Source organism: Phascolarctos cinereus, unplaced genomic scaffold, assembly GCF_003287225.1.
Source record: "Phascolarctos cinereus isolate Bilbo 61053 unplaced genomic scaffold, phaCin_HiC Scaffold_726;HRSCAF=1367, whole genome shotgun sequence".
In the NCBI taxonomy this organism is placed as follows: domain Eukaryota; kingdom Metazoa; phylum Chordata; class Mammalia; order Diprotodontia; family Phascolarctidae; genus Phascolarctos; species Phascolarctos cinereus.
This window is the reverse complement of record NW_027556098.1, coordinates 391,526,643-391,551,586: the sequence shown is the minus strand read 5'-3', so window position 1 is coordinate 391,551,586 and position 24,944 is coordinate 391,526,643. Positions and strand designations below refer to the sequence as shown.

The 24,944-nt window shown below is 46.4% G+C and overlaps 1 protein-coding gene across 5 annotated transcripts in view; it reads right to left on the bottom strand.

Moving 5' to 3' along the window:
* CTNNBIP1 (catenin beta interacting protein 1) overlaps window positions 1-24,944 on the bottom strand; it is a 55,129-nt gene that overhangs the window by 18,144 nt on the left and 12,041 nt on the right. For 2 of the 5 annotated variants that reach the window (XM_020974316.2, XM_020974324.2), the window contains 3 exons: window positions 13,136-13,219; window positions 4,491-4,612; window positions 3,680-3,770 (listed from right to left, as the gene is read on the bottom strand). In XM_020974316.2, the coding sequence (XP_020829975.1) occupies window positions 3,680-3,770; window positions 4,491-4,586 (187 nt within the window). In that variant the 5' untranslated portion in view covers window positions 4,587-4,612; window positions 13,136-13,219. Of the gene's footprint in view, window positions 1-3,679; window positions 3,771-4,490; window positions 4,613-13,135; window positions 13,220-15,844; window positions 15,959-24,944 lie in introns of all 5 variants that reach the window. The other 3 variants (XM_020974332.2, XM_020974338.2, XM_020974344.2) reach the window with 3 other exon arrangements.

Genomic DNA, 24,944 nt, shown 5'->3' with positions numbered 1-24,944 from the left:
CCTAAAATTTACAGCCCTTGACTTCAGTGAGCGGCTTTGATTCTGTATAAGTGGTAGGAACTTAGGGAGGCAGAAGGAAGCCAGAAGGCAACTGCCCCTCAAAGGGGCCTTATCAAACAGTCAGTCAAGAAGTACTTAGTAAGCCCCTACTATGGGCCAGCACTGTGCTAAGTGCAGGGGAAACAGAGAAAGGTAAAAGGCAGTCCCCATTTTCAAGGAGCTCCCAGTCTAATGGGGGAGACAACATGCAAACAACATCTAATGTGGACAGCAGTGTCAAGAAATACAGCTTTAACTTTATAGACAAGACTATGGAAAGGCAAGACCAGAGAAGTTTTACTCAGCCTGCCCTGCCTTTCCACAGTAGCCTGACAACACAAAGGAGCCCTGCCTGCTCTCCCAGGGTCTGCACAGCAGCCCTGCTTCAGAAGAAACAATCAGAGCGGCTCACTGCCCCCTGCTTTGGGGCCTTCTGGGAAGCAACTCGAGCACCCTGCTCAGGGGCTCTCTCCCAGCCTGCCTTTCCATTTCAAAGCGAAAGGGATCCTGGCCTCTGGTCAGCTCTGGGGTTACTAGGTCAGCTCTGGGGTTACTAGGTCCCCTCTCCTCCCCAGCAAGCCCAAGAGCATCTGGGCCCTGCACAGGGCGACAGCTGCCACCATTACTGCCTTAACCCATGCCCTGCCTCCCTCTCAGGCTCCCTGCTTCCACTCTGGGCTCATATTTGACAAGGGCTCCATGGCTGCCTTCCTACAACTCTCAAGTCTAGGGGCTGGGGTGGAGAGCAGCAGCCAGGCCTGGTCCCTCCTGGGTCCCACTAAGGGCACCTGGGAGGAGAGGGCTGAGAAGGAGCCTGATCAGGCTGGTTCTCATCCCTTAGGTCAGAGAGCAAGGTTAGGAAAGAATGCTCACGGGGAGGGAGTATGGAGGAGAGGAGGGGATGTGGCTGGGGAGGAGGGGGTGGCCCTATTTGCTGAGGTAGCCTGCCACCTAGTGGACAAAGCTCCCACTCCAGGCTGCTATTTGGGCTGTTTCCCCTGCCCATCTGTCTCTTTTCCCTGTCCCCCTCCCCCCAAGCTCCAGTGACTGTGCCAACTGGGCAGGTACCATGTCTTTGACCCCCAAAGCCCCCTGCACCAGGACTTAGGGGAAAACCGGAAGTTCTTTTAAAATCTGACCAAGGGCAGGGGAGAGAAGGGAGGGCCTCCCAACCATGGCCAGGACAGGCAGAGGAATGAGACCAGGCCCGTCTTCTCAGCTCCAACGCCCCAAGTCTTCCAGGAAGGGCAGCCTGCCTCTTGTTTCTTACCCAGAGGAGGGAAACAATAGGGCGTCTGTGTGGTTTTCAGATGGCTGGCTGGTGTGAGGGATCCTGTTCCTCCCAGCTCAGCTGCTCGGCGCGGCCTGCCCCCCTCCACCTCCTGTGCTCAAGAGCCCCCAGGCCTCTGGTTTGTTTCCCACTGTCCCACACTTTGGTGCCAGCTACAGGTGATAACGGCCCAGGGCCTCTCGGCAGGCTGCCCTCCCCAAGAGAATCCAGCAAGGCTGGCCGCACAGCTGGGCTGCTGACCTGGCCCATCACACCACCCGCAAGGCGTGTCAGGGCTGGCCTGTGGTCAGCCCAAGGGCACCCATTCAGAGAGGCTACTGGGTTTCACTTCTGCCTGGGAGCAGATCCTCATTCTGGTAGAAAAGCAGTGGCTACTTCCCTACCCATCAGCCCAGCTGGGTGAGACAGAGCTCTGGCCTTTCCCCAGCTCAAACACAGGCTCACTCAGGGCTCCTAGCATATTCTACAGGGAAATGGGTGGGTTGGGAGGGAAGGAATTCCAGACTTGGTGGGGCTCTGACTAAGGTTTGGTTTGTGGGCACAGCTTGGCAAATCCAAATGACTGCATGCGATAAGGGATGAGGGCAAAGGAGAGGCTACAGCAAAAAGTGCCGATGGCCCGAACACGACCCCAGCTCTTTTTCCAGGATGGGCCCCTCTGAGTATGTGCTGAGCTCCCCGCAGCCCGCTCCAAGCTGAAGTGCCTGGCCTGGCTGGTGACGCCCTAGCGGAACACGTAGTAGATGAGCCCTGGAGAGGGTGGGAAAGAACTCTGAAGAGTGATCCTTTAGCTGTCCTCTGGAGCCTCCGGCCTCCTGGGCTCTCTCTCCTCCCTTAGCCACCAATAGAGTGAGCCAGGCTGCCCAGGCTTGTCTGCATGGGGTTGCTGCCCAGGCCAATTCAGATTTCTGCTGAGCTGGCCACACAGATCCTGTCACACCCAAGCTTCAGTTTTTGTCAACCAGTCCCTAAAAGAGGCAAAGAGCCCCGAGACAGGAGACAACTACTTGGTCATGGATCTAGGTCAGTCTTACAGAAGCTGGAACCCTCCCACAAGCCCCTGGCATTTACCAGCCCTGCCCATCTCAAGCTCAGATGACACAGATAAGCAAATATAGGAATCAGCAGTCCTGGCTCAGAATCCTGAGAATCCTGCCCATGAGGCACAAGAACCATCTTTACTTTGGCCAGAACAAAAGTCAGAAAATGTTATTAATTCCACTAAACCCCCCAAAAGAGGAGAGAACCTGGAGGTCAGCCAAATCAGAGGGCCACGGGCAAACTACATACAGAAGGGCAGGTCCTAAGGAGGGAGGGAGGAAGACAGGAGAGAATCTCAGATCCCTGAGGCAAGGGAGGCCATGTCAGCACTTGTTTGCAGGGCTGAGCCTCTGCTCTCCCCAAACCACGAAGATGTGCAGGACACTCAGAATGTCTACCAGGCCTGGGAGTTAAAGAGGCTGCTCCTTCTCCAAGTCCTCTGAAAACAGTCCTCCTAGGCCAGGCCAGAAAGGCCCCCTTATCCCCAGCTTCAAACTGAAGGCAGAGGCTGCAGAGACAAAGCCCAAAGCCTTCTCAGATCAACAGGGCGGCAGCACCTAGCCGCACCTAGCCGCACCTAGCATTATAACTGGTCAGAAAAGCACCCAGAAGCTGACTGCTGATTCACGCAGCTCCCATCCAGGAAAGGGAAGGGAGCTTACTTTGAACATGCATCTATGTGCACATCTCCCTCATGGGATGGAATGAAGTATTTATTAGGGACATACTATGGGCCAACAGCCTCTGCTAAGTACTAGGGATACAAACAGAAAGGCCAGACAGTGCCTGCCCACTAGATGCTCAAAGTCTAACGGGAAGGGGGAGAAGAGGAAGGGGGGACCAGGAAGAACACAAAACGTAAGCCCCTTGAGGGTAAGGATTGTTTAGGTTTTTGTCTTTACAATTTCCATGCCTAAACACAGATCCTCGCACACAGCTGGAGCTTAATAAATGTTTGTTGGTCGACTGACTGTTTGAACGGTAGGGGCTGGAGGCACTAATTGACTTACTGATGTCTGAAAACAAAACAAAACCAAATGAAAACACCCTGCTAAGGTGCAGGGCTCAGGGTTTGGTGGGCTGGAGACAGAGGCAGGCTGGATCCCTGCCATCCTATCTCTTCTATCCCACTCACAGCCACTGTGGTCGCACACAAATACCTCCCTGTCCATCCCAGGTAAATTGCCTGTCATTTTCCAAAGGCCCCAGGCCTTCATTATCACAAGAAAGGCCTCGAGAGGAGCCTACAGTGGTGCCACTATCTCCCCTGGGCCCCATCTGGCTCCCCATGCCTCTGCCCCAACTCACCCTGGTCGATGGAGTGTGATGGCAGCTGGCTCAGCTGGCTGCTCACGACCCCTGCATACGTCCGCAGGAACTCTTCCTCACTGGCTGTCAGCTGCAAGGGGAAGAGAGATGGATGCCTGGGTGAAGGACAGAAAGCGCTGTTGCCTGCCAAAGTTGCAGGGCCTACTCTGTCATCCCCAAACACCAAGGTGCACACCTCCTCTCTGCTTCTGTCAAGAGTGGCAGCATTCTCTTCTGCAATTATCCCTCTATCTCGTCTACCTCGCCCCTCTCCTGGGTACTGAGCACCCAAGCCCTGGTGGCTGGGGCATTTGGGGAACAGGTCCATGTGCACACCTTAAAAATCTTCAGCCCCACAGCTGGACAAGACCCTGATCCTCAACCCATGGCCCCTGGTTGCCACAGTATCAAACAAAGCGTCCTGGTCCTAAATACCAACCGCTTCTAGAACCCCAAGGGACATCCATGCCAACTTCACACCCCCGGCAGGCCTGGGCTGTCTGCTCCCAGCCCAGAGTGCCTCCTGACTCAAAAACCCCATCCCCATTCCTTAGCCACCATCAGGATTCTTCACAGACATTACTGCCCATGCCCAAGCTATGCCTGGGGCTCTGAGGCTGCTTTCACGAAAGGAGAAGCCTCTGCACTCCCTCTGTCCCAAGAACTGTCATACACTTTGTCCCAGAGTGGGGATAGGATGGCTTCCCCAGGGACACAGCTTGGCTCACCCACTGGGCACATCCCACCCCTACTCCAGGGTGGCAGTGTTTCTCACCCTGGCCCACGGCCTTTAGCATGACACAGAACTTACATTTGATCCCATCTTCCTCAGCATGAGCAAGACCCGAACTTTCTGCTGAATGTACATCTCCTCCGGACTCTTCCCGGGAGCTCCCTCACGGTTCATTCCCCTCGGTCCAACTCCAGAGATTCCTGTGGATCAAGGGACAAAGTCTGAGGGTGACGCTGAGAGACACACCTAGAGTTATGGAGCTGGGCCCTGCTGGGGAACTCACTACTTTCCTCCCTCCCCAAACCACCTTTTTTACCCCAGAGGCCAGGCTTTGTCAGTAGCTTGACAGCTGGCCTGGAATGCTTGGGAATCTCATTACTGACAGCTTGGAGACAACGTCAGGTCCTCTCTTCCTCCCCAAGGCCAGCCTTGGCAGTTGGATTTAGCAGCTATGTCCAGCAGCAGAAGCCAAGGACTGAGAAGGGATATGGAAGAGAGTGCCAAACACATGCCAGCCGTTCTTCTCAGCAGTGCCAGGCCAGCCTCCCCAGGAACACTCCCTGAGCCCCATGCAAGCTCAGCTGCAGTCAGTCAGCAAAGGTCCCAGGGTGTGGATGACCTCTCTTATCTCTCCTGGTTAGGGTGCTGTCTGTGTCCACTCTGCTTCCTCCCTCTGAAAGGGGCAGTGGAGGAAGTGAATGTTTTAAGGGCCCTGGGTTTCCAAACCAAAGCCAAGTACCAGAGCCAGAGAAGGACAAGGTCATGTGGACTTTGGGCTCCAGGAGCTGGAGGTTTGTCATTGTGGAATGAGGAATGCATTAAACGTACCCTGCCACACACACACACACACACACACACACACACACACACACACAGAGCTATTCAAAGCATAACCAACTCAACATCCCATACACTGTGAGCCACAGTCACATCCTAAAGTCAGTTCTGCTTACTGATTTTCTTTGTCACAGAGAAGCCATGTTGGGGAGAGGTATATGAGGGTATGACTGAGGTGTGAAAGACGAAAAGAATAATCCTTAAAAAAACAACCCAAATGATACTCGGCTCTAAAAATTGAGGCCTATTCCCAAGGCCCAACCAAAATGGACTGACAAGTGGTCCCACTGTTTTCAACAATCCCCACCTAGGCCAGAACAGACAAACAGAGAAAACAGTCTTAAGAAAGTTCTGAACAGATGACATGAAGGTCAAGCAGCAGGAAGCCCTGTCCTCATTAGAAAAATGATTTGGGAAATAGAATAAAGACTTTGGGGATCTGGCTGTCTTTATATTTGATGCCAGCAGCTAATTTGTCTGTGGGCTAGCAACTGGGGAGGAACTGGCCCCTCTCTCAGTTTCATTGCCTGGGTTCACAGGATCACAGATTCAGAGTTCGAGGGGGTCCCAGAGGCCATTTGCTCCAACCCCATCATTTTATACTAAAGATTGTCCCACTCTAATTTCAAAACAGATGTCAGTGATCTTTGAGAGTAATCCTAATGGAAGAGGTCTCTTTAGGACTGGGGTAGGACAAATATTATCCTGATTTCCAAAAGCAGGAAGAGAGTAAATAGCATTAGCAAACTATAGGTCTGTGGGCTCGATTTCAGTCTTAAAAAAATTCATATTGTAAAAGGGATGGTTGGTAAACATCTAGGAAAGGAAGCAATGATCCCAAAGAGCAGCTGGCATGGCTCCAACAACAGGTCACGCCAAACTGATATCATTTCCTTTTTTGATTAGGTTACTATGCTGGGAAATGGGAGAAATGTTGCAGACAGTCTATGTGTTAGCAAAGCATTTGACAAATAAGCTTATTCTTGTCAACAAAATAGCCAAATGTGGGGCTAGAGGATCATATAATTAATTGGATTCAGAAATGGTCGAGTGGGCAAGCCCAAAGAGATGGTCATTAACTATGCTGCTGATCCTCAAATATACCTATTCTGCCCCAAACTCTCTACTGCCCTCCAGTCTCACATCTCCAAGTGCCTTTCAGACATCTGAAACTGGACGCCTGAAGACCCCTTAAAGTCAGTATGGCCGAAACCAAAATCATTATCTTTACCCCTGAGCCCTCCTCCCCTCCTACCTTCTCTATTACTGTAGAGGGCATCACCATCCTCCCACTCCCTCAAGCTCACCACCTAGGAGTCATCCGGGATGCCTCCCCCTCTCTCACCTGCCATGCTGAAGCTGTTGCCAAGGCCTGTCAATTTCACCTTTGCCACACCCCTCACATGCGCCCCCTTCTCTCCTCTGACACTGTCATCTCTCTGGTGCAGACCCTCATTACTTGCACACATGGATTATTGCAGTCACCTGCTAGTGGGTCGACCTGCCTCAACTCTCTCCCCACTCCAATCCACCTTCCATTCAGCCACTAATGCATAAGTACAACTACACCACCTCTATATTGAAAGAACCCCAATGGCTTCCTATCTCCTCCAGGACCAAATACAAAAACCTCTCCTTGTTATCTTTTAAAGCCCTTCCTACTTTTCCAGTCTTCTTATATCTTACTCCCTGACACATACTTTTTGATCCAGTAACACTGGCCTCCTCTCAGCTCTGGGCATTTTCTCTGGCTGTATATCAAATCTGGAGCGCTCTCCCTTCTCCACTCTGTCTCCTGACCTCCCTGGCTTCCTTCTAGTCCCAATCCAAATTCCATTTTTTACAGGAAGCCTTTCCCAACCCCTCTTAATTCCAGTGTGTTCCCTCAGTTAGTTATTTCCTATTTATCCTATACATAGCTCTTTGGCTCTGTATTAAATTGAACCAGCCTCTAGGAGGCTTAAAATGGTCGCGTGTGGCTCTTTCGCTCACTAGTGGCTGCGAAGATGGCTTCAGGGCCACTGAAGTTTAAAACATCTTAAACATGAGTGCTTCCACGCGCTCCTCAAATGTCAGTACACAGGCAGATAGGCAGAGCACTACTTAAGCCCACACTATACACCAAGACACCATGCTAAGTGTTGGGGATACAAGTAGGAGCATATAGCATAGGGCGGGGGGTAGGGGTTTGGACTGCTGCCTATTGTCCAATTCTTCTCTATGGCAACAGGAACACAGTTTAAGAAGGGGAGTGAAAAAAACTGGAAATGGCCAGAAGAGGGCAGTAACCAGGATGGGGGAAAAGCCTCCAGATCATGCCACAGGCGGATTAGTTAAAAAAAAAAAACTGGATGTGTTTAACCTGAAAAAATGAATTATGGATGACATGAAAGCTGCTGCCATGTGGAAGAGGAATGGACTGGTTCTGGTAGGGAAGCTTCAAAAGCAAATACAGGACTGAGGTCAGGAAAAATTTCCTAACACTTGAAGCTGTCCCCAAACAGGAGAGGCTGCCCTGGGAGGCGGTACTGGCCCATTCCTAGGAGGCCTGGGGCAAAGGCTGGATGAGTTCTTTAGGGGGAGCTGCAGGGAGGCTTCTTTTGCTGGTAGAGGAGGCAGTGGACAGCCTCCAAGGGAAGGCCTTTCCAGTCCGGAGAGTCTAGGACTCTTTCCAATCCGGCCTCCCTCAAATCTCAGCTCTGCTTTCTCCAAGAATCTCATTCCATCAGCCATTCTGCATATGCTATGCTAAGGGGACCCCAGAAATACTCAGGAATAATTGGCCCCAGGAGTAGACAGGAATTTGGGAGTTCACAATTTCTTTTCTTTTTTCTTTTGCTAAAATTTAACTTTTATTTTTGTTACATTTTAAGTTCCAAATTGTCTCCCTCCCTCCCCACCCTGCACTAGAAAATGCCACCCCTCTCTGTCTCTCCACACACACACACATATATGTGTGTGTGTGTATGTGTATGTGTATGTGTGTGTATGTGTATATATATATATACATATATATATATATATACATATACATACATATATATATAAAATTATACTCTATCAATTCTTTCTCTGGAGGTGGATAACATCTTCCTTCATAGGTTCTTCTTAGGTGATAGGAGTATTTACAATACTCAGAATAACTTAGCCATTCATATCTATTCTTTGAACAATATTGTCGTTACTGTATACAACATTCTCTTGGTTTTGTGCATTCCATTCTTCATTATTTCATGCAGGTCTTTCTATGTTTTTCTAAAATCAGCCTGCTCATCATTTCTTATAGCACAGTAGTATTCCATCACAATCATACACTACAATTGTTTAGCCATTCCCCAATTGGTAGGCATCCCTGAAATTTCCAGCTCTTTGCTACCACAAACAGTACTGCAATCAATATTTTTGAACATATAGGTTCTTTTCCTTTCTCCCCAATCACGCTGGTAAACAGACCTAGTAGTGGCATTGCTGGGTCAAAGGATATAAACAGTTTTATAACCCTTTGGGCATAATTCCAGATTGCTCTCCAAAATGGTTGAATCAGTTCACAGTTCCACCAACAGTGTGTTAGTGTCCCAATTTTTCCATACCCCCTCCAACATTTATCACTTTCCCCTTCTATTATTTTAGCCAATCTGATAGGTGTGAGGTGATATTTCAAAGATGTTTTCATTTGCATTTCTCTAATCAAAAATTATTTACAGCATGTCTATATATAGCTTTGATTTCTTCATCGAAGAAGTACTTGTTCATATCTTTTGACCATTTATCAATTAGAGAATAACTTCTATTCTTATAAATTTGACAAAGTTCTCTATATATTTGAGATATGAGACCTTTATCTAAGAAACAGTCTACAAAATTCCCCCCCTCCACTTTTCTGCTTTCCTTCTAATCTTGGCTACACTTTTTTAATTTGTACAAAATCTTTTTCATTTAATGTAATCAAAATTATCCATTTTGTACCCCACAATGCTCTCTATATCTTATTTATTCACAAATAATTCTCCTATTTAGAAGTCTGATAGGTAATAGGTTCAAGGTAGTTTGTAATTTCAAACCAATCCAAAACCAAGTTTTGACATTGGTTTCTTCAAACACAGAACAGAGTATGAGTGCTGGCCACTAGGTGTCAGCCCTGACCGGAGCACCAGAGGGTCAGCGCCCAGGTTTTGCTGGGCAGGTGCCACAAGAAGGGGTTGCATGGAGAGTAGGCTCCTAGAAGGGTCCACTTCTGACCCAGACGAGCCATTCCTTCTCCCCAAACATAAACCAAAGGAAAACAAATCACATCAAGCTCCTCCCTCTTTCTTTTCTTTTTTTTTAAATGTCATTTCAGCTCTGCTTCCCATGTGGGGTTCAAAGTGAAAAGTAACTTATGTAGAGAACACCAAGAGATCATCCTAAGATCTATTTAACATGGGCAGTGATGTCACTAACACGGACAGAAGTCTGATTTATTAGACAGCTACTAAGCACAGCAGCTCCTGGACGGCTCTGTCCAGCTGTGTCTGATTCGTCAGGACCCCGTGGACCGTACTGCACACCAATTATTTTCCATGGGGTCCTCTTGGCAAAGATGCTAGGATGGTTTGCCATTTCCTTCTCTAGTGGATTAGAGCAAACAGAGGCTAAGTGATTTGACTAGGGTCACACAACTGGTAAGCATCTGAGACTGGCTTTGACCTCGCATCTTCCTGACTCGAGATCCAGTGCTCTATCCACTGAACCACCCTGCTGCCTCTAGTTGGGATTCAGGAAGGCCTGAGTTCAAATCCTGCCCCAGACACTTAGTGGCTGGTCATACTAGACAAGTCACTTAGGACTTCTGTGCCTCAGTTGCTTCATCTGTAAAATGAGGAGGGCTGGACTCAATCATTTCTAAGACCTCTTCTACCTCTACATCTGTGTTTCTATGATTTTTAAAGGCCAGTATTATTTGCCTTTTCTTTCTCCTTCTGTTGCCCTCATCACTTTCACAAGGATCTTCAATTCTACATGCTATAATTACAGAAGTAATTACAGGCCCAAGCACAACAAAAAAGTCAGGGACTGCTCCCTGCCTCACCTATTTCTAACAAAACGAGCACTTGGGGTTTAGATTTAGCTAGCATTTATATGGTGCTTTAACGTTAAGTTGGCAAAGCTCTTTACACTGGTTATCTGGACTTGACCCTCACTTGAGCAGCAGGTCTATTATTAATCTTATTTTACAGATAAGGAAACTGAGGTAGACAGAGGTGAAGTAACTTGCCAGGATCACACAGCTAGAGTCTAAGGCAAGATCTGAACTGGAGGTCTGCCTGCCAAGTCCAGCACTCTAGCCACTGGGCTACCCAGCTGTAGCTGAAGTCAGGCTACCACACCTGTGTTTCCTTTGGAGAAACTGTTTAATTTGCTAATAATTTGCTTCCTCTAAGCAAAAAAAAAACAACACAAAACCAACTTCATTCTTCTCAATATTTGACCTATATTTTAGCTTTCCTAAGCTTTATTCTGCATTTCTGGTTTCTTCCCATCCTTGACTCCAGAAAGAAGTTCATCTTCACTCACAGCGTAGAAAGACTAACTGAAAGAGGGCAGAAACACTTGGGGGTTAGAGTCCTGGACTTGGGCAGAAAGACCTGGGTTCATTTTTGGTGCTATCTGCTTACTCCCTTTGTGGCTATGGGCATTTACTCTCTCTGAGCCTCAGTTTTCCCACCTGTAAAATAAGGATAACAACTGCAATAATGAGCATTAATTAATTATTAATTTACTAGTTAATTATTAATTAAAAGTTACTTTGCAAAATGTTTTACAAATACCACCCCAAAGGTTGTTTTGAGGCTCAAATGTGATAATGTACTTAAGTTCTTTGAAAACTTGTTATTAAATGGATGGGGATCTGGTTTAAAGGCACTGCTTTTTTCTCTCTTTCATTCCAATCCAAATGGCTTTTTAAAAAGACATCACAGATACCAGCCAGAAGAGCAGACAGAGCCACAAGTGTGAGAGCAAGCAAACAAGTCAAAAAAGAACAAGTCAGAATGAGTCTTTACAAAGTGTGTCTCAGGGTCACTGGAGGTTTGGTCAGGCAGCCTACGGAATTTTAGTCGCCATTCAGACCAAGGCCACATTAGCAACTCTAATTCCTCCCCACCAAAAGGAGCCAAGAATTGGTAACTATTTCCTTAGGTTAAAGTTCTGAGACTGTAGCTCGATGACTCGCACTTATCATTCAGTCTTTGGTTTTCAGTTGGGGGGAGATTAGGAAAGGTTTCATCAGAAGGTAGCACTGGAGCTGAGTTTTGAAGGAGACAAGGGATCCTAAGAGATGAAGGAGAGGAGGGAATGCACCCCAGACATGAGGGACAGCCCAGTGCAAAGGCACAGGAATGGGAAATGGAGCCCATGTTTGAGGAACAGCAAGAAGGCCAGTCTGGCTAGACTTTAGAACACAGAAAGGGATGCACTGTGTGACAAGGCTGGAAAGCCAGGCTGGGCTCTGGTTGTAAAAAAAAAAAAAAAAAGAGAAGGTTATATTTTATCCTAAGGGCAGTAGAAGCCATTGAGTTTGCCAAGTAGAGGAGGGAGTGACAGGGGCAGACCTGCAGTTTACTATAGTTTAGGAAAATTACTCTGGCAATCTTGTAGAGAATGGGTTGGAATAGAAAGACACTTTAAACACAGAGACCAATTAGAAGGCTACTGTAATAGACTGGTCAAGAGAGAATGAAGGCCTGACCTAGTGGGAGGACTATGAAAGTAGAAAGGAAATGAATATGGGAGATGTTGTTGAGAAAGAAACAATGAGATTTGGATAAACAATGTGAAAAAGTTGAGGAAGGAAGGAAAAAAAGAAACAAGGATTCATTAAGTACCAACTATGTGCCAGGAATTGGGCTAAGTGCTTTATAGAAATTATCTCATCTTATTCTCACAACTCTAGAAGGTAAGTGCTATTATCATCCCTGTTTTACAGATGAGAAAACTGAGGCAGTCAAATGTTAAACAGTTTACCCACGGTCACACAGCTAGGAAATACCTGAGGCCAGTGAACTCGGGTCTTTCTGACTTTAGGCCCAGCTCTCTACCTACTGTGCCATCTACCTGCCTAGGTGGAAGATATCCTATCTACCTACTGAGGACATCCCTCATTTTAAACTAGGGTGACTGGCAGGATGGTAGTATCCTTGACAGAAAACAGGACATTCAGAAAAGAAGGCTTGGAGGGAAAAGAATGAGACTCAGAGAGGTCCAGTGACCTGCCCAGGGTCTCAGAGCTAGGCAGGTACAGAGCCAGGCATGGAACCCAGGTGTCTTGTCTCCCCCAACCCAGGGACCCTTCCACTATACTGCACCCAGGGTATCTCCAGACTGATCTTGGTTAAGTAGGCTACTTGCTGAGAGTTCTCTGTACTCACCAAAGGTTAGCTGGCCATCTTCCCTTTGGATCTCAGAAATGTCACCCATTTGGGGAAAAAGACTACAAGGCTGACCTTTCTTATGCAGCCACAACTAGCCACGAATATAAATGTGCTGTTTTTACTAGTTTATCTTAATTTACCTACTGGAAGTTCATTTTTTTAAAATTAGAAATAGGCACACTGACAAATACATCCATGATACAGAATGCGTTCTTGGGTTTGCTGGGAAACTATTTCAGACAAAGTCCAACAACAAGGTGATTCTTTCAGAAAAAATATGCCACCATAGCCTAAGAAATCTCTACAGTTATCTCAAAACATTATAGCTTTCACCTTAAAAACCTAACAGAATTGAGATGATATCTTTAGAAAAATAAAAACTATAGATTAAGGTGAGAAACAAAAATAAAGTCATTTAACCTTGCTTGCATTGACATTCCCACCTTCCAGGGTTCACCTCTATCACAGGTCTCTTACCTGCTTTTGGAAATGAACTTCAGCCAGACGGATGCTTACTTGTGATCAGGAGAATCACAGGCTAGGAAAAAAGGAGGTGCTGCCCTGTGGAAAAATATAACACAATCACACACAAGAGAAGTAGGGTGGAAAAAGAGGGTGGCACCCTCTGCCAGCTTCAAATCCTGAGAAAGCTCTGGTTCCTCATCCCTCACAATGCTCTCAGAAAGCTAAGAACAGCTGGCTCCCCCACAGGTCCAGAAATACCTGTGTTTCTGGCAAGCCCAAAAGAACCAGCACCTGGGGGGAAGAGGACAGTGAAGGCGGTAATGCTTACTTGGCATTTCCGGCTGAATCAGGTCAGCCAGCCTGATATCACACACCCAGCCTGACAGAGGCTCAGGCCCAGAGTGAATCACTCTAGGCCAGCTGACTGACAGACTCCCAGGTTAGAGAAGCTTTAGTTCCACCCCACACTTGCCCAAACCCAAACACAAGTGAACAAAGAAGCTGGGAATCAGTACTTAATCTCTCTGTGTGCTTAGGTAGGGTATCCATGTAATTTTACCCATACATGCATTGCACGATTTACATATAAAACATCCTTGCTGCAAGATTTGCAAAACCTACCAGCCAGTCCAAATTTCTGCTAGCCCATCAAAAGTTCTACTTGCTCATTAACCTGCCCAAACCTAATTATGATAAAGTTTTCTAAAAGCACCTCCCTTTCCCATCTTTGTCCAGGTGGGGGATTATGGCTGGGAATCAGTACTTAACCATCAGCGTGCTTATGTATTGTATCTATGTAATTTTATCTATACCTGCATTGCACAGTTTACATATAAAACACCCTTGCTGCAAGATTTGCAAAACCTACCAGCCAGGCCAAATTTCTGCTAGCCCATCAAAATTTCTACTTGCCCAAACCTAATCATGATAAAGAAAATTTCTGAAATGCACCTCCTTTTCCCTTCTTTGTGCAAGTGGGGGATTAGGGGTGTGGAATAGTGCACATACTTTCAGACTCATGTTGACTCTTAGGTTGGCTTTTCCTGTTGTTAATGTTTTGTTACAAGAGAGAGCTCTTTGGGTATGGGAGGAAAGAGGGACAAGATCAGAAATTAAGGGGACATAAAGGCCAAAGAGAGCAATAAAGTTTTTTTAAAAATAACATTTTCTGCCTGTCATGTATACTCCCTGCCTTCTCTCACCTTTCTAAAGTAACCTAAAGCCAGTACAGGATCACAGAATCATAAACTGGGGCTGCAGGGGCCCTTAGAAGTCATCTACTCCAACCCCCTCATTTTACAGATGAGGAAACCAAGGCCCAAAGCAGTGAAGTGACTTAGTCATGGTTACACAACTAGTAAAAGCCAGAGTTGAGATTTGAACATAGGTCCTTCTGATTCCCAGGCTAGCACCCTAACCACTGTGCTCCCTTTCATACTATGTCAATAAGTACTGATTAAAAAAAAACAAACAAAAGCCTATGTGTCAGGAACCATACAGAAGTATAGCTAGCCAGCATCTATATTTTTTCCTGGGCAATTTGGGGGGAGGGGCAGACCACTAGAATACATGTAGAGGGGGACCTGCTTCCCCACCATTTTTTCTTTCATCCTACCATGTCAGGAAAAACAGACAGAGAGGAAGCAAGGGATTTGTGGTCAGCTTGTCCCATCTTCTAAATGGGAGTCACTGGCCAGGGGTTAAATTCTCATCTTCACACACAGGTACTATGGGGAAGGCACCAGCCATGGTCTACGCAGCATTGTATCTACACAAAAGGCTGGCTCTGCTCAAGTCTGCTACCAATGGCTAAGAAAGATGCTCTGTCTTGAGGAGGTAGAGTGATCTCCAGAGGTGGGGAACCTGTGGCCTTCTAGATACTTAAGTTAGGCCTTTTGACTGAATCCAAATTTTACAGAATAAATCGCCACACTTAAAGATCTAGAAGGCCACAGGTTCCCTGCCCCTGATCTAGACCTTCCCTAAGGTAACCCCACTCTCCCTTCTCCCTGCACATTCTGTTTAATGAGTCCTCATGCTGTAAAGCCCTGAAACAAGACCTGACCCCACAAATGATTCTTCACCAGCAGCATCAAACACGCCACTTTCAGGACAGTCCCATGGATAATGACAACTAATTGCTCTTTTTACTCCCTTCGGATGTCAAAGTTCTAAAATCCCAAGGAACCTTGGGGAATCTGCCCCCCCAAACTCCTGAATCCTTCTGAGATTAAAAGAATTAGTCTTCTTCCACTTCTAAAGTGCCTCAATTTCCGCCAACATGACCAATTATCCTCTCCTGTTTATGTGGTTCAAAACCTAAGAACCCAAAAGACACATTTGCATTTATGACAGAAGAAATAAATGAATCTTTCCATGTTTCTCAAGGCCCCTGGCCTCTTTTTTCCTTGTCTCAATCTATCAGGCCAACGTCTCTTGTCTACCCTCACCTAAATCTAAAGAAAAGGAAACTGACACTGGCCATGAAAGTCTTCCAAAACTGGGGCGGGGGGGAGGGGGGAGGGGGAGAGAAGGGAGCTAAGGAATAATCCTAGGACATTTCTGCTTCTAGTTCCTGTTGAACGGTGACTATGTACAAACTAAACCATTCTAACCAGGGGCTGGCACCCTTAGATATTGGCCCTTGGTTCACTTTTACTTCTCCTCCAGTGATCCACTGACCCACCCAGGCCATCTCACCACCTGCCTACCACCACTGACCTGCTCCTTCTCACCTGGACCAGCACAAAGGTGGGGTCTGGATCTCCATCTTGGGATCTTCCAGAATCCAGGCCACAGTCATTCAGGAAGCTAAGTCATTCATTATTAGGGCACCTACTCCAGATAATGAGAGAATGAGTGTATACAAAGTAGGCCATTTAGCCAAGGCTACACTCCCTCTCTTGATCACTTCTTCCCTATGATAATATACTCCTTAATCTCTGCATTCCCAATGCTTAGTATAGCACCTGGCACATTATAAGCACTTAATGCTTTTTTTTTTCATTCATTCTATATAAATTCATTAAAATATTTATTGAATATCTTTTCTGAGCATTTAACATGTTGCTTGACATTATGAGGGGTACAAGTAAAAGGCAGGATCCCTTGCAATCAAAGAAATGACCATCTTAATGGAGAGACAAGACACACATGTGAAAGTTATGTACATATCGTCTTATATTCTTTATGTGCTAAAATGAGTGTAACAGGCATTCTGAAGAAGGAACAATAAATACAGATGGAAATTTTAGAAGTAAGCCTCCTGGTGAAAGCAGGACTTGACCTGAACCTTGCAGGAAACGAAGAAATGTAATAGTCGGTAAAGAAAGGTCAAGGAGGAGATGGTCAACAGTTGTCAAGTGCTCTAAAAAGAGGAAAATGAAGGCTGAAGAGAGGTCCTGGGATATGATGAGGATGATGGTGATTATCTGAAAAAGAGCTTCTGTAGAGAGGTGGGGACAATGCTAGGCTGCAGAGGGTTGGGATGGAATTAGTGCTGGGGAATAGAGGCAGTTCTTTACACATACACAGCTTGTCTGTGTGGGGCAGGCACCCTCTATGTCAACTGTCCTAAGTCCAAATGCACCAATCAGCAGGGATGCCCAGAGTGGGGCTACTAGGTTCACTCGTCTCTTCCCCCATGATCATCACTTGTTATCAGCCAGCCAGATTCAACTGGCCTTTAAAAGGGATGGTAAAGATCCCCCTAAAAGTCTGTGGCAGGCTCTTTTAACATTACATAACAGAATCCAGGGGAAAGTGGGATTTGATAAGCTGGGTAACTCGCAGCTCCTGAAAGTCTCTTTCTCCTCAAGATGTTCACCTTTGGTGGAGGGCAGCTTTGTGTAGGCTCCATGTGGAGCCCAGCCCTAAATCTGGACCCAGCCTGTCCTTGCCGCCTGATGCAGACACCACTATCAGGTCTTCAGGGGAGGCTGCTAGGATGCTACGGGAAGTCCCAAATTCTCTAGACTTTCTAAAGCTTGCACGGTCCTCCTCAGACCAAGACCAAGAGGCCAAAGTCAAGTCCAATGCTCTCTTCCCCCCCTGCTCTCCCAGCAGTTCTTTCTTAGGTGTTTGGCTAGAACCCTCACTTCTTTTTTTTTTTTTACATACCCATTAAACATATTTTCACATTAGTGAAGTTGTAAGTAAAAATTAAAACCAATAGGAGGAACCATCAGAAAGACGAAACAAAACTCAACAGAAGGTAAAAATAAGTGAGAGCGATTCGACTTCCATAGTTCTTTCTTTGGATGTGGACAGCATTTTCCATCCCGAGGTCTCTGGAGATGTCTTAGATCCTCGTAATGCTGAGAAGGGTTCAGTTTAACATTCCTAGTCACTGCATAACGTGGCTGTTATTGTGTACAAAGTCCTCTTTAGAACCCTCACTTCTTGCTCACCGCTCTAGGAGTTTATAAAGGCCCAGAAAGCATGACCAAATCCCTCAGTCAATCTAAATAGCCTTCTTGGCACACAAGGGGAGGTGTCCAGGCTAAGTTCCCACTGAGTGAGCAATCAGGTGTACCTTTACTTGATCAATTTTGTACTTTAAGTGGACTAGGAGTTAACAGTCTAGGCCAGGGGTGGGGAACCTGTGGCCTTAAGACCTGGAGGTGACACCTGGAGAAGAAAAGAGGGACAAGGTGCTAGCGATGGGACATGAGAGAGCCAAGAGAAAGCCTTTTCAAGTGGCTTCCATCTTGAGCTTTGTGTGTGTGTGTGTGTGTGTGTCTGTATAAAAAATTTTTTTCCTTTTGTTTCCAGTTCTAAATTCTCTCCCTCCTGGTGACCCACTGAGAAGGCAAGAAATATTATGCCCATTATACATATGAAGTCATATAAAACACATTTCCACAACAGCCATGTTATGGGGGGAAAAAAAGAAAGATAAAGAAAGTGAAAAAAAAATGCTTCAATCTACACTCAGTCCATGAGTTATCTCTCTGGAGGTGGACAACATTTTTCATCATGGGTCCTTTGGAACTGTCATGGATATTATTATCTGTGTATATTTGAAGGTGAAGGGAAGAAGCTGGAAGAGGAGGATCAAGAAGAAATAAGATCCCTCAAGGACTCAGGAAAGGAAGGCATCTAAGATCATAGGGAATCATAGAGAAATCTGAATGTCAGCCTTGAAAGGACATTTGAAAGACTGAAGCGTCTCCTCCTGTGGCAATGGGATGAGGAGAGAACAGAAGTAAACAGAGCTGTACTGGGGGGAAGGGAAGGCAGAGGAGGCGGTTCACAACTCAGTTTTCTCATCAATCTAGAACTAGGGTGTGGGGGTGGTAGAGAGGGACCAATGGAATCTTGATGACAACAGAAACCATTTGAAGCAGCTCCTGTGAGCAGTGGTGCAGGGAATTCAATGGTGTGATAAAACCAGATAGTGTGAATTTATAGGGAACTAGGTCTTCCAACTGCACATCTTTCCCCAGGTGTACATGGTACAACCTGGGAGCTAGATGGATTCCTTAGCTTCGTCAGATCATAGCTCACAAAAGACCCACCAAGGTATCTTTGGGTTTAAGGCAGAACTGACTGTGGTCAACATGCCCTTCCGTGATGATGGCCCTCAGGGCTCTTTTCTATAGGGGGCACTGTCACAGTATCCACTAGTCAATAAACATGAGTGAAGCCTGCATGTGCCAGGCATTGCGCTAAGTGTGCTGGGGATACCAAGACAGCCAAAAGGCAGGCCCTGCCTTCAAGGGGCTTACAGGCCAATGAGGGAGACAACAGGCAAACAACTATGTCCAAACAAGCTACATACAAGATAAAGTGGCAACAATCCACAGATGGGAGGTGCTAGCATTAGGAGGAATTGGAAAAGACTTTTTATAGCATGTGGTGCTTAAAGGAAGCCGGGGAAGCCAAAAGGTGGAGATGAGGAGGAAGAGAATTCCAGGCATGAGGGACAGCCCGAGAGAATGTCCGGAGTCAGGAGATGGAGTGTCTAGGGAGATGCAGCACCAACTATCATTAGCCTTCAGTGTGAAGTAGGAATGGAAATAGGCCCGTGGCTAAGGCAGAACACATGCTTTGATCAAGGACCCTCTTGTTGAGGAATTCACTGCTCCCACGGTGAACCCTCATTTGCTCACTACCAGGAGGTAATCCAAGAGGCTCAGCTCCTGCTCTCCCTTAATCCTTCCTGGAAGAGCACTTCCCAAGGAGTAGGCCACCATGCTTAGAGCCGCCACCACTCACCGAAATAAACCTCTCAAGCAGGAAGGGTCAAGGAGAAATTGATGCCCTTCCCACACAGTTGTGTTTTTTGCCTCATCCCAGAGACTATTCAGGCTGAATGATCAGGCTGTAAGAGGTAGCAAATGAAGCCACTTCCTCCTGTTAACAGCACTCCAGTGTATATATAGATCTTTGCCATACGATCACTTACCACAGGTTTGATTTTATTTCACTAGACCCTTAAAGAACCAGGAGCTAAGAGCACTGTGGAAGAGGATCTGGAGGAGTGAGGAGAGGGGCAGTGAACGCAAGGTGGGAAGGGACTTTGTCAGGGAGGAAGCTTATTACCTGGCTGTCAGGGCTAGAGAGCCACAGAAATAAGAGTCAGCTGAAGGAAAGTGCAATGAGAGTGCTCAACATCCCTGCCTAATTCTTCCCTATCAGTGCCAAGGAGGCCAGGCCTTGAGGAAAAGCAGAAGTGCTGGGCCCAAAAGGGAGGCAAATTTTGAAAATTAAACAGGTAAAGTTGGACCAAACGTCTGTACTTTTCCTTTTCTTCTCCCTTCCTCCATACCCTATCAAAAGACCTCAGAGCCAGAGAATTCAGAGAACAACAAAATGAAACAGAAAATGGAAATGTGGCCTCCTGCTGGGATCTCCCCCACCTGGTGGGCAGCACCTTAAGAGCTTCTTGAGGCAGCTCTGATACTCTCACAACATCAAAATCAGAAAACCAGAGAAAATGGCCAGATATCCTGCTCTCAGTAATTAAACTTCAATCATCATTCCTCTTAGACCTCATGAGCAACCACCTTACCCCTCCTCCATGATAATTCCATATTTCTTATAATCTTGATTACACAAAATTTGGGAATAACCGCACTCGGCACCATGTAGTATTTTTAGTGGGTTTCCTGTTGGTATTTCTTATAAAATGGTAACACATACAAGCAGCAGCAGAATCTGGGAGACTTGGCTTGGAGGTACAAAAAGTGCCCTGGTGAGGTCACTGATTCTAATCCACTGGGGGGGGGTTGACTTTTTTTCTCCAACAGTTGCATGGAGCAAGATCATGGGGGAGGAGGAGGAAGAGTCATCTAAGATGATCTAATTAGGATCACAGAAATAGAGCCTATACCTGTGAGCTCACAGGTGTAGGGAGCTTCTGGTGAGGAACTTTGTCAATCAATACAGATGGGCACCTTCTTTGCAATTTATATTCTTAGCTGCACAAAGCATTGAGAAGTTAATGACTTGCCCAGGGTCATAAAGCCAGTATGTGCCACAGGTGAGACTTGAACTGAGGTCTCCCCCTCTTGAGGGGAGCTCTCTCTATCCACTATGACATATTACCTCTCCTTGTACAAAATAGATACAGCCGTTTGACAACAAATACGGGCATGCACTAACCAAAAGGCTGCGGAAGGATCATGAAAGGCTTCGTGCATATAGAAGGTGGCATCTCTTAGGAGTAGGCATTTACCACATTATAACCAGCAGAACCCCTCATCTGCAAAGAGAGAATGAGAAGCCGCAGGGTGCTTAACTTGCAGGCTTGTGGTTGAGAAGCTCCTATGAGGTAGTGTACAGACAGCATTTTACACATCTTAAAGCAACCTCTAAACGTCAGCTGCTACTCCATGGGGGCCTCTGCCCGTGGCAAAGCACATGGTGCCACGGCCAGGGCCCAGCCTAAATCAAAGAGGGTGAGGAGGCAGCCATGACAAAAGGAGTGAGGAGGGCCATACACATCCATTCCAACACAGGATCCTGAACAGGAAGAAAAGGAAAGAACAGCTGTCATTTCCCCCACCTCCATGGAGATCAAGTTGTCCAAGACACTTCCTCGGGCTCTCTGGAAGGAAGACCAACCAGAGTCATTTTCACTTAAGAGTCACAAAGGAAGTATCCCAACTGCAGCATGATCTTGCTTTAGGCAATTTTAAAATGTCAAAGGCTTTAAGGGTCTTGTGTGTATGAAGACATGCATGTATATGTGTGAGTCTACATATGAGGTCTCTGTGAAGGGCTGAAGACATGAAGTCATGTTCCTAATACTGGGGCCCTGTACACATGCTAAGAATCTCTGCCTCCACGGAGCAGTTGCCCTCTTGATACTGGCCTAATTTAGAATGAAAACACTGCTCACAGGTTGCTCTCTTGTGAAGCCCTAAATCGCATGAAGCTCACCTTCTGACAGCTCAAAAGACTGGCAAGTCAGCTGGGCCCAACACAGCACCCCCAAGCAGCATGCCAACCACCAGAGGCCAGACTGCCTGAAGAGGCGGGGGGCTGCAGCTCCAGGAGCGTCATTACACCAAGGGCAGCCATCAGCCTCGAGCTCTACCCAAAAGTAATGCAGTGGTTCTGATCCTGTTCACAAGTGGGTGAGCCAGGAGAGGAAGAAAACAAGGCAGCTCTATACTTCACCCCCCACCCCCCACCCGCAACAGCTGGCGCCCTGAAATCCGGTCAGGCTAACGCACAAAACCTAGAGTCAGGAACCAGCGTCTCCCACAAATTTCCCTCTAATTCAATCTGACTTGTGACCTTCATTCAGCCACTAGAAGTCCCCAGAGAGATGGATGATGCAGAATCCATACCACTTGTCTATTTTTAGGGGACTAGTAAGGGCTAGATTGCTTATCTCCTCGATATGCTATTGACTAATGGCACAACCTTCCACCCTAATTCCCACTGCCTCCCATTCCTGGGATGACATTCACCCAATAACTCATATTTGGGATCCTATTGCCTGAAAAAGCCAAGCAAGCTTTTCCATTAGCCAATGCAGGGGAAAAAAACCTTGTCCTATGTCCATGGGACGGATGACTGGGATCCTTTCTTGTTCCAGGCTATAGCTTACGTTTAGATAGCACTTTTTTCACAATCATCTTGTAAGGAAGGTAGGTTCTTATCCTCATTTTACAGATGAAGAGACTGAGGGTCAGGGAGATGAAGTGTCTTACCCATGATCACACAGGTAATAAGCATTGGGTCCAGAATCTGAATCTAGATTTCAAGTCCAGGGCTCCTTCAACCATACCGCTTGGCTTTTCTAATCCAGAAGCTGGGACTCATCTATAGTGGACTTCATCTAATAGACCTGGAGTGAGATTTTGGTTCTATTCTGTCTGAAGGCCAAGTCCGCCAGGATCTCAATCTCAGAACAAGCTGAAATCAACACTGGGTTGGAAAGTCAATCTCAGAACCACTATCAGGAGAAGGCCCACCATGGACTTACATGGCTTATGCCTCTAGGGAATTGATCTGGGATAGAGATTCTATGCATTAGAAATTCCATCCACCCTGCCTGCTAGAGTCATCCTCTCTTCCCCTTCCTTCCCCCCAAAATCACCATATGAAATCAGAAATATAAAAACAAAAACAGGAAAGGAAAAAGAAGATTCAATGTTATTTATTTATGGGGAGGAGACCATTCAAACTTCCCACATGCTGAATCAACGTGTTTACTTAGCACTGGTGACAGTCACACAGGAGCAAGCCTTGTTTTCTGCTAGGGGAAGATGCACAAGTTGCAGCCAGCTTCAGCATGGCCTGCTGCCCAGCATCCAATTACAGGCTGTTCTGCATCAGGGCCCCCTCCCCACTTTCTGCTTCTCTCCACTACCCCCACTGCTTTTCCTCCAGTAAAGTTTCCTATAATTAGTTCAAATAAACAAGCTTCCTGCACTGAGTTCACTGCATTCCCCTAAGAATCACAGCAACTGGGCAATCCTCCAGCTTCCTGTTGGGAGGATTAGGTCATTAAATCAATTGGGTCGCCTGTAGGATGAGTGCCCAGCCATCAACTCCCCGGTCAAAGACTCAGCTCCATGCCTGCAGCAGACCAATGACCACCTTTCTCCCCCAAAGCTACCCCTTTCGTTAAACCTGAAGAACAGATGTGAGACTACCCCGAGGACGCTGGCCCAACAATCCTGCTGCCGCTCTCCTCATCGGCAACGATAGTGGGGTGCTTACATAGCCAGGGCTAACACACACAGTTCTGCTGAACACAGCGAAGGGCTCCTCAGCAGCATACAACCAAAAGACAAAGCCGAGGAGCTTTTCTTTCTCTTTTTAAAGAGCAGAGTGAGGTTCGTGAAAAATCCTCACACTGCGGTCCTTTAGCTTGGCGGCTTGAGCATGACTTATTAGCAGAAATACTTCGGGGGGAGGGGGTTTGTATCACACAGACCCATGGATCAAATGATCTTTTTAATGTCGGTATGACCGCTGCTCATCCTGTCCAGTCCTTGTCCTTATCCTCCCGTAAGAGTACCAGGGCTCCCCCCAACATGGGGGAGGCCCTTCTTCAAGTTCTCTTGACCTTGTTTACCAATGGAGCATACCAGCTGGCCATTTGCTGGTTAACCTTTACTCTCACAACATGAGCAGCCCATCATTTGTTTTTGCAGTCATTCTTCTCTGCGACAATCTCCTCCAGGCCACTTCTCCAGCACAATTCCTCACCTGTTCTCACCTGCGGCACCCCTCTCTCTCTCCACTGCCCTCTGATCCACTCTCAAGTCCTATCCTTTTTTTAAAAATGTTTTTATTTATGAACTTAATCATCAAAGCTTAAAATATTTCAATATATGAAGAACAAAAAAGGTTGTGCGTGAACCTGTGAACTTCTTTCATGTGGTCTGAGGTAGCAGTTACTACCTTACTAATAATTTAAGCTAACTTAAAGTCACCCTATTTGTATCCTTTTCTCAACTTTGCTTCTGTGTATTCTGAAGATGTTTTATTGGTATTCTGTTCCTTTTTTTTTCTTTCTTTTTTGCTTCTCTTGCACATCTCAGTGACTACTCCCTCCCCTCCCAAATCCCTCACAACAAATACAGTTCAGGCACTCCACTTGCATTCATTAGAGACTCTAGCATTCCGTTCCTTGCAACTATACAAAATCACAAGGGTACAAGAGAAAGGCCTTTGTTTCACACAGGCTTGGGGGTGAGGGGTATCATTAAAAAACAGTACAATTAGATCCTAAGGGCAATCCAGCCCACTCTCCTGCTCAGTAATATCTGTGCAAGACAAAGAGGTGTCAAACACTGCGCCTAACCAGATTAAAATGTAGTTGGAAAATACCTAACAAAATAAATAAAAATACAATAACACAAGGATAACATTACATTTTAAAACTCAGTCAATATGAGGCCTTCGGGGGAGACTGATGTATAAATGAGTTCCACATTAGTCTACCCAACTGCATGACACAGTCTGTAGAATTCCACTTGGATTTTTCATGGTGAATGGCTATGTTGAAGTCTCCTGAATGATTATTGAATGGGTCTAATTAAGAAATTTAGGATGATTATTTAGGACCTAATAATAATGATAGTTAGCATTTATATACCACTTTTAGCTTTACAAAGTACAACTATTACCCGATTTGATCCTCACAACAACCTTGGAAGGTAGGTGCCGTTATTATCCCCATTATACAAAAGAGGAAACAGAGGCAGGCAAGAGGTGAAGTGACTTCCCTAGGGTCATAGAGCTAGTAAGGGTCTGAAGCTGGATTTGTACTCAAGTCTTCTTGACTCCAGGCCCAACATGTGCTGCCTCAGTTTCAGGACTTGACCTAGCCCAGCGTTATCCCATAAACAGA